Source organism: Chiloscyllium plagiosum, unplaced genomic scaffold (assembly GCF_037043375.1).
Source record: "Chiloscyllium plagiosum isolate Xiang-an unplaced genomic scaffold, Cpla_swu_hap1 HiC_scaffold_4, whole genome shotgun sequence".
NCBI lineage: Eukaryota > Metazoa > Chordata > Chondrichthyes > Orectolobiformes > Hemiscylliidae > Chiloscyllium > Chiloscyllium plagiosum.
Window position 1 is genome coordinate 8,424,183 of NW_028270142.1, and position 10,040 is coordinate 8,434,222.

Below are 10,040 nucleotides of genomic sequence, written 5' to 3' on the forward strand. Positions count from 1 at the left end.
CATAGATAGTAAATAATAGGTAAACAGCAGCAAAAACAAAAACACAGGTACAGGCAAATGTTAAGAGTTTGAGAGTCCATTCAGTATTCTAACAACAGTGGGGTAGAAACTGATGCGAAACCGGCTGGTGCGTGTGTTCAGGCTTCTGTACCTTCTCCCCAGTGGTAGAGGTTGTAGAAAAACATTGCCAGGGTGGGATGGATCTTTGAGAATGCTGGCAGCCTTTCCTTGACAGTGGGCTTGGTAGATGGATTCTATAGATGGGAGGTTGGTCTTTGTGATTGTCCAGGCTGAGTTCACCACTCTCTGTAACCCTCTCCGATCATGAATGGTACATTGCCGTACCAGGTAATGATATATCCAGACAGAATGCTCTCGATGGCACACCTATAAAAGTTGGTAAGGGTATTCGCCGTCATGCCACATTTCCTCAGCTGCCTGAGGAAGAAGAGACGTTGTTGGGCCTTTGTAACCAGTGCGTCCACATGAAGATTCCGAGAAAGCTTGTTGTGGATGACCACTCCCAGGAACTTGACACTCATCACTCGTTCCACCTCTGTGTTGTTAATGTGTAGGGGGGGGGGGCATGAATAACATCCCGCCGAAAGTCAATAATGGGTTTCTTGATTTTGCTGGCATTGAGAGCTGGGTTGTTCTCAGTGCACCATTTTTCCAGGTCTTCCACCTCCTATCTGTACTCTGTTTTGTTGCCACCTGAGATTCGACTGACTATGGTGGTGTCATCAGCGGACGTGTACATGGCATTAGTCTGGTATTTGGCGACGCAGTCATGGGCACACCGTGAGTACAGTAGGGGGCTGAGTACACACTCCTGGCGGGCTCCAGTGTTGAGTGTTAGTGAGGATGAAATATTGTCCCCAATCTTCACTGATTGTGGCCTGTGGCTCAGGAAACTGAGGATCCAGTTGCAGAGAGTGGGGCTTAGTCTGAGATCACTAATTAGTAATCAGTGTTGAGGAGATAATAGTGTTGAAGGCTGAACTGTAGTCATTGGTAGGATTCTTACGTAGCTGTTCTTGGTATCAAGACATTCTAGGAAGGAATGAAGGGCAAGTGATATGACATCTAACGTGGATCTGTTGGTCCAATAGGCAAATTGGAGTGGGTCAAGAGTAGTGGGGAGGTTGGAGTTGATTAATGCCATGATCATCCTTTCAAAGCACTTCATGACCATTGAAGTTAGGGCCAGTGGGCGGTAGTCAATGAGACATGCAGCATGACACTTCTTAGGCACAGGATGATGTTGTCACTTTTGAAACAAGCAGGGACAGTACCTGCTGCAGGGAGAGGTTGAAGATGTCTGAGAAGATATCTGCCAGTTGATCTGCGCATGCTCTGAGTGTGCATCCTGATACTCCGTCAGGTCCCATCGCTTTCCTTGGATTCACATGAAGGAAACCTGACCTGCCCTCTGATGCAGTGACTGTTGGGATAGGTTCGTCAGGACTTGTCAGATAGGTGTTACCTCTCCGCCGAAATTCTGCTCAAGGCGAGCATAGAGGTGTTGAGACGATCTGGGATGGATATGTCATCGTCTGCTATCTTACACTGTCTCTTTTAAGAACCTGTGATGTCATTCAGCCCTTGCCATAGTCCAGACCAAAAGCCCAGGACTTACCCATCTCAGGCATCTAGAACATTTCTCTCTGGAGATGCTTGCAATCCCAGTTTCTCTCACGTACACTGCTGAAAATGCAAGAGCTGCTGGCCAGTCAGATTGGTTGGCAGTTTTTGAAGGTGGGACTTATGTATATTGAGTGGCAGAGGTCTGACCCTCAGCTTATTAAGGCCACTGCAGAGTGTTGAGGGATATATCTTTTGAAAGGATATATTTCCACCTGGCTGGAAATCAAAGGGTCAAGTTCAGCAGCTTGACTTTAACTCAGCCGCTACTCTGTTCCACTAGGTTTGCCTGATTAAAATTTGTCCTGTCTGCTGTTAATGTGTTCTTAATGTGTTTAAGAACAGACAAAAAAATTGCTGCTTCACATTTGGATTGGAAATTATTTCTACCATAAATGCATGCTCTATGCAGCTATGCCTGAAACTTTCCACACTAACCAAGAACTCTGTCTATACTGAGACCACTTATTTACTGAATCAAACCATCCTACAGTAAATTTAAATTAAGAATTGAACATAAATAGAGATGATGCCAACTTTAGTTCATTTTATTTTGAGAAATGCAAACATTCATACAATGAATTCAGATCAAGCTTATGTAACAAATTTGAAAATTATTCCACAACACAATACATACAACCCTATATGCTATATAGAACAACATGTGGGACATTACAAGTACATTTTCTTGAGCATAGCCATTAACAGTGACAGGCAAAAGCCAACATTACCACCACCTCCAAACAGACCCCACCACTAGGGATATATTTCCCTCCCCACTCCTTCCGCAAAGACCATTCCCTCCGTGACTACCTGGTCAGGTCCACGCCCCCCAACAACCCACCCTCCTGTCCTGGCACCCTCCCCTGCCACCGCAGGAATTGCAAAACCTGCGCCCACACCTACTCCCTCCCTCCATCCAAGGCCCCAAAGGAGCCTTCCACATCCATCAAAGTTTCACCTGCATATCCACCAATATCATTTATTGTATCCATTGCTCCCAATGCGGTCTCCTCTATATTGGGGAGACTAGGCATCTTCTTGCAGAGCGCTTTAGGGAACATCTCCAGGACACCCGCACCAATCAACCCCATCTCCCCGTGGCCCAACATTTCAACTCCCCCTCCCACTCTGCTGAGGACATGCAGGTCCTGGGCCTCTTCCACCGCCACTCCCTCACCACCCGACGCCTGGAGGAAGAACACCTCATTTTCTGCCTTGGAACACGTCAACCCCAGAGCATCAATGTGGACTTCACCAGTTTCCTCATTTCCCCTCCCCCCACCCTACCTCAGTTCCTATCTTCCAGCTCAGCACCATTCTCATGACCTGCCCTACCTGCCAATCTTCCTTCCCACCTATCCACTCCACCCTCCTCTCTGACCTATCACCTTCATCCCCACCTCCATCCACCTATTGCACTCTCAACTATCTTAACTACCTTCTCCCCAGCTTCCCCACCCCCAACAACCCCCATTTATCTCTCCACTCCGGAGGCTCCTTGCCTCATTCCTGATGAAGGGCTTTTGCCCGAAACGTTGATTTTCCTGCTCCTAGGATGCTGCCTGACCTGCTGTGCTTTTCCAGCAGCACTTTAGTCTGGACAATAATAGTGACAATCAGCCAGTTAGTGCTGATTTTAATTTGATCTTCCTCTGTGATCCTGTGTAAGTCACTTTTGCATGAATCCAAAATTCCCTTTCCTTTTTCAATGTATCTGGCTTCGTACATACCTGACCTTCCTACATCTATCCAACTGAGATACAATATTATATAAAGAATCTCACTTGTTTTGAGACATTTTCAGCATTGTAGAATTGAAAATACTGGAAATACACAGATCAATCTCATTTGGGTCCGTAGCTTGGAATTATGAAGTGCAAGTTCCAGTAAATTGATCTTTTCTCTTTGACAATCTTGTTGTGTGTGTGGTTATATACAAACTATTTTGTTTTCCTTTCAGGTTTCCAGCTATTGTGTTTTTGTTGCTTTGTGAGCAACAGGACATTTCTTCTGAATATACATTGCCCTTTCTATGTTAGAAAAAAAACATGCACTGAATGAAGGAATATCCACAAAACCCCTCTGGGATGGAGAATTTCAAAGATTTAAAACCTGTTGGGTGAAGAAATTTTTCATTTTGCCACAAATTTATTATACCTTCCCCTGACCAGGTCAAGAATCCCCTCAACATCTCCCCATCACGCCTTCAAAATGCCATCATTTCCATTCACCTAAACTCAAGAGAGTATAGACGATTACCTGATGGACACAATTATAATTTAAGAAATCCAGTAAGTCACAACTGAACAGAGAGGGAAGCTACCAAATGTATAAATTACATTTCTGTTTAATTGTGTTCCTCTGATCTGGATTAGCTACCCTCTCAGAAACAAAAAAAATTGAGTTTGACAAATCTCTGTCAATCTACACAAATATCACTCATCAGGAATTGGACGCTAACTGACCTCAGATATAATTATTTACCAGAAATTAAGCTGCATGGATCAAATTAACATGGTGCCACCTTAGCAACCCATTCCACGGTATAGTCCCTTTTTAAAAAACTTGTTATTGTCCAACATTGTGTACTGTTGTAAAATGTTCACTGTAATATGTTTCTTACAAATGAATGAATTCTCCAATTTACTGTTTGTGATTGCAGGATTAAAGGGCCAGAAATATTATCAGAATGACATCACGTATCACGTGACAGCATCTGCTGGCCTTGTCCTTGCAGGTTTCAGTGTTTCTGGATTTGGAAGGTGTTACTTAAGGAGCCTTGGCGAGTTGCTGCAGTAAAACTTATTGACGGTACCTCAGTGTCGTGCCTCAGTGGAGGAAATGAATGTTGGAGGAAGTGGATGGGGTGCCAAACAAGCAAGCTGCTTTGACCTTGATGGGTTTAGCTCCTTGAGCATTGTTGGATCTGCAATCATCCAGGCAACTGGAGAATATTCCATCACCTTCCTGGCTTGTGCCTTATAGGTGAGGAGTCAAGGGGTGAGTTACTTACCACAGAATTCCCAGGGTCTGACCTGCACTTGGAACCATAGTTGGTTGAATTCAGTTTCAGGTCAATGATAACCCCAAGGATGCTGGTAGTCAGGGTGGGGGGTGTTCAGTGACGGTGATGTCATTCAATGTCAAGGGTGATGGTTATGCTCTCTCCTTTTGGAGGTGTGCATTGTCTCACTTTTCTTTGGCATGAATTTTACTTGCTACTTACCAGCACTGACCTGAATATTGTCTCGCCCTTGCAGCAGATGGGCACAGATAGCTTCAGTGTCTAAGAAGTCAGAAATAGTGCTGAACATTGTCTAATAATAATCATCAACATCTCCACTTCTGACCTTATGATAGTAGGAAAGGAGTTGATGAAGGAGTTGAAAATGCTTGGGCCTAGGGTACTACCTTGGGGCATTTCTGCAGTGATGTCCTGGAACTGAGACAATTGACATCCAATAACCACAGCCATTGCATGAAGCATGATTCAAAGTGGTGGAGAGGTTGACCCAGATTCCCATTGACTCCAGGTTTTGCTCAGGCTCCTAGATGCCACACTCAAAGAAATGCTGCCTTGATGTGTCAGGCAGTTAATTTCTCTCCAGCTCTGAAGTTCAGCTCTTTGAATCATGTTTACACCAGGGTCACATACAGTCAGAGCTTATGCCTTGGGTGGAACCCAAACTGAACATCAATGAGCAGGTCATTGCTGATCAAGTACCACTGGATAACACTGTTAATAGTTCCTTTCACTGTACCTTTGTTGATAATTGAAAATAGACTCAGGCAGTCATTTGCTGGGTCAGATTTGTTCTCGTTTTTGCAAACATGAAATACCTGGGCAACCTTACACACTTGTGGGCAAAGGCCGTTGTTGTATCTGTGGTGGAACAGATTGGTTAGAGGCACAGCCAATTAGGAATAGAATTATTGGAATGTGGTCAGGGTCCATTGTCATTGTAGTATTCAGCACCTTCTGTCATTGCTCAATATCATATGGAGTGAAGCTATTTCGAAGTACAATGGAACTTTGACCAGTTGGGCAGATGGGCTGAGGAGTGGCAGATAAATGTGAGGTGCTGCATTTTAGTAAGGCAAACCAGGGCAGGAATTATACAGTTAATGGTAGGGTCCTGGGGAATATTGCCAAACAAAGAGACATTGGGGTACAGGTTCACAGTTCCCTGAAGGTGGAGTCCCAGGTAGGTCGGCATTTGGTATGCTTGCCTTTATTCGTCAGCAAACTGAGTATAGGAATTAGGATGTCATGTTGCGATTGTATAGGTCATTGGTTAGGCCATGTTTTGAACACTACATTCAATTCTGGTCTCCCTGCTACAGGGAAGATGTTGTTAAACTTGAAAAGGTGCGGAAGAGATTTGCAAGGATGTTGCTAAGTTTGGAGAGTTTGACCTAAAGGGAGAGGCTAAATAGACTGGGGCTATTTTCTCTGAAACATCCAAGGCTGAGGGGTGACCTTACGAAGGTTTATAATATCATGAGGGCATGGATAGGATGAATAGACAAGGTCTTTCTTCCAGGGTAGGGGAGTCCAGAACTAGAGGGTGTAGGTTCAAGGTGAGAGAGGAAAGATTTAAAAGGGACTTAAGGGCCAGCTTTTTCATGCAGAGGGTGGTGTGCATATGGAACAAGCTGCCAGTGGAATTGGTGGAGGCTGGTATAATTACAACATTTAAAAGGCATCTGAATGAATATATGAATAGGAAGGGTTAAGAGGGATATGGGCCAAATGCTGGCAAATGGGACTAGATTAATTTCGGATATCTGGTCAGCATGGACAAATTGGACCGAAGGGTCCATTTCTCTGTTGTACAGCTCCATGGCACTATGAGTGAATCAGATTGGCCAACAGTTGGCAACTGTGATACTGGTGACTATAGGAGGAGACTGAGATGATGCATCCATTCAGCACTTGGCTGAAGGTTGGTATAAATGCTTCAGCCTGGTCTCTCACACTGATATGCTGAGCTCCCCCATCATTGAAGGTGAGGATATTTCTGGAGCATCCTCCAGCCTCCACCAATTCCACTGGCAGCTTGTTCCATACGCACACCACCCTCTGCATGAAAATCAGGCCCTTAAATATGGGTGGCATGGTGGCACAGTGGTTAGCACTGCTGCCTCACAGCGTCAGAGACCCGGGTTCAATTCCCACCTCAGGCGACTGCGTGGGTTTCCTCCGGGTGCTCCGGTTTCCTCCCACAGTCCAAAAATGTGCAGGCCAGGTGAATTGGCCATGCTAGATTGCCCATAGTGTTAGGTGTAGGGGAATGGGTCTGGGTGGGTTGTTCTTCGGAGCATAGACCCTTCTGTTGGTTGTGGGATGACTTAGTTCTGTCTGTCGCATTGTGCTTCCGCTGTTTTGCATGCAAGTAGTCTTGAGTTGTGGCATAAATATGTTGACACTCCCATTTATAAGCATGTATGGTTCTATTGCTGGCATACTTTCCTATTTTATTCATTGAGCCAGTGTTGATTTTCTTACCTGGTGTCAATACTAGAGTGGGTGCATATGTTGAGCTACAAGGTCACAGATTGTAGTTGAATATAATTCTGCTGCTGTTGATGGCCCACAGCATCTTATGGATGCCCAGGTTTGAGTGGTTCAATCTGTTCAAAGTCTATCCCATTGAGCATAGTGATATTGCTACACAATGCAATGAAGGGGGCATTCTCAACATGGAGATAGGACTTTATTTTCACAAAGACTGTGCAGTGGTCTTTCCAGCCAATATCATCAGGAACAGATAGACTGGTGAGGGCAAGGTCAAGTATTTCTCATGCTGGATCACTCACCATCTGGCAAAGACCAATTCCAACAGTTATGTCCTTTAGGACTCAATCAGCCTAATAAGTAGCAATGCTATCAAGTCACATTCAGTGACAGACATTGAGGTTCCACACCTAGAGTACATTCTGTTAGCTTACCATACTTAGTGTTTCTTCCCCTTAGTATTCAACGTCAAGGAGTACTGATTAATCAGCCAAAGGGGGTGAGGGATGGTCAGTGATAATCAGCAGAGGGCATCTCTGACAATGTTTGGTTTGAAGCCATGAGATCTGGAGATAATGTTAAATATTATCAGGGCAACTCTCGCCCAACTGAGTGTCACAATTCTGCCATCTCTTCAGAGTTTGTCTTGCTCATAGAACATAGCCAGGGACATTGATTGTAGAACGTGTGACATTGTCTGCAAGTTATGATTCTGTGAGTATTACAAAATCAGCCATCAGGCTTAGCTTTGGGATGGCTCTTCCAACTTTGGCACAAGCCCTTAGATGTTCATAAAAAGGACTTATCCATAGTATCTCTTAGTCTCTGTTGAACCTTTATCACATAATTAGTCCACAATCACAGTTCCTTTCAAGACAGGTGTCCATTTTATGTCTAAATCATTTTGTGTGAAATTGTATTTTGTGTTGTTTTCTATCTTTGTTTTAATTTAGTTTAATTTAAATTATTGAATGAGTCGATGGAATTACAAAGATTAGAAATAAAATTTTTGGCATGAATCCTGATGAAAGATTCTGACCTGAAACATTGACTCTGCTCCTCCTCTGATGCTACTTGACTTGCTGTGCTTTTTCCAGCTCTACTCTTCATCCAATAAAGTTTTACATACAATTTTACACAAATTGTAATCCCAGCATATCTGTCATCAAATAACTAAATTAGGCTCAAAATATTATTCAAAGATTAACTGAGCTTTTCGGTTGACTTGACATATTGATGGTCTTTGTGACAATGGTGATTTCAGTTACATTTGGTCATTATTGTTTATCATTTGATCTTAGCTTCAATCAATAGTGTACAATAAAGATGCATATTTATTATGTCTGTGTTCTTATAAATTGGAATGGTGTCAGGTAGCTCTGTTAGTTGGACAGCTGTTTTTGTGATGCAGATTGATGCCAACAGTTTGTAATCAATTCCTTCACTGACTGAGGTCACCTTGAAAGACTCTTCTTCCCAATCTCTCCCCTCACCTGAGAAGTGATGACCCTCAGGTTAAACCACCACCAATCATCTCTCTGAATGAGAGAGAGCGCATTCCTATGGCCTGGTCATACAATGGTGACTTTTCAAAACTGGAATGTGTAAATATTAGAAACTTACACATATTTCCTAACTTGTAACATACGAACTCAAATGTATTCGTATAACTGCTTTCCTCTCTCATCATTATGTAAGGTATACAAATGTTTGCTGTTTAATTGTTTATCTAATAGTTGCTTATTTTTGTGGCAATTTAAATAAATGGTGGGGATACAGTTCTGCTATTCCTCAGTTATTAAGTTGATTAATTTCATAGATACATGAGTAACAAAACAGCCCTGCTTCTAATGCTAGCAATCTCAAGCATTTACAAATATTAATTACTGCCCCAGAGAAGACCAAATCATGCAAAACAACTTCATTAAGCTAACTATATGAAGATATTTTCAATTTTAAACCAATAATTCAAGAGAAATTAAAAACTCAATTACCCCTTTCTCACAATTTACAACAGCACCCAAACTTAAAGATCAGATTTCCAACTTAATGGCACTTCCCAAGCATAAACTTTAAATGACACACATTAATTTATATTTACATAGGGATCAAACATGTTTTTACAGAATTGTCATATGCAGGTTGTCATTTTTAAAAAGTCCTTCCAAAACTACACTTACAGCTTAAAATACTTACTGGTAGAACACAATAAATTCAGCAGCTCACAAAGACAGCTCATCACCACCTTCTCCAGGGCAATTTGGAATAACCAGTAACTTTGAGATACCAAAGAAAGCTGAACAACAATTCAACAGCACTCAAAATAAACTACTCACCCATCATACCGATTATTATACAACAGGCCTTGCACACGTCTTAGACCCAAAATAATCACTGGAGCGAATATCAGAGAAGCTGCTAGAATTCGTACATATCCCTCCATGATGCAGGAGTAGGGGATAAAGCTGTTTTAAATCTAAATATTAATCATCCTAATATTTAGATTTCAGCGGGCCTTTTACCCACTTGATTTCTGAGGTCAACTTTGCAGCTGGAGGTAGCAATGACAAAGAATGTCTTCAGCCTTGAGCAGCTCGTGAACTCCATCCAAGTTGGCAGCAGAATGTGAAAGCAGAGGGGGAGGGGGCTGGAGGGGAACAGCTCCTGTAGAGAGAAGAAGTGACACTGGGGGTGTGTGTGTAAGAGAGGGAGTTAGTGAGATTGTGAGGGAGGATAACTTATAAACACACACATGCACATATACACACACACATACACATACATATACACACACATGCACACATACACACACAGACAGACATATACACACACATTGACATACACAGACATAACCATACATTGACATACACAGACA

At 42.8% G+C, this 10,040-nt stretch overlaps 1 protein-coding gene across 3 annotated transcripts in view; it reads right to left on the bottom strand.

Moving 5' to 3' along the window:
• The window catches only part of cpa6 (carboxypeptidase A6), an 82,939-nt gene extending 73,244 nt beyond the window's left edge, over positions 1-9,695 (bottom strand). For all 3 annotated transcript variants that reach the window (XR_015756900.1, XM_087985953.1, XM_043689378.2), the window contains exon 1: positions 9,502-9,695. Coding sequence is in view for 2 of the 3 variants with exons in the window: in XM_087985953.1 (XP_087842079.1) it covers positions 9,502-9,608 (107 nt within the window). In the remaining variant the exon portion in view is untranslated. The remainder of the gene's footprint in view (positions 1-9,501) is intronic.
• Between the last annotated feature and the right edge of the window lie 345 nt (positions 9,696-10,040).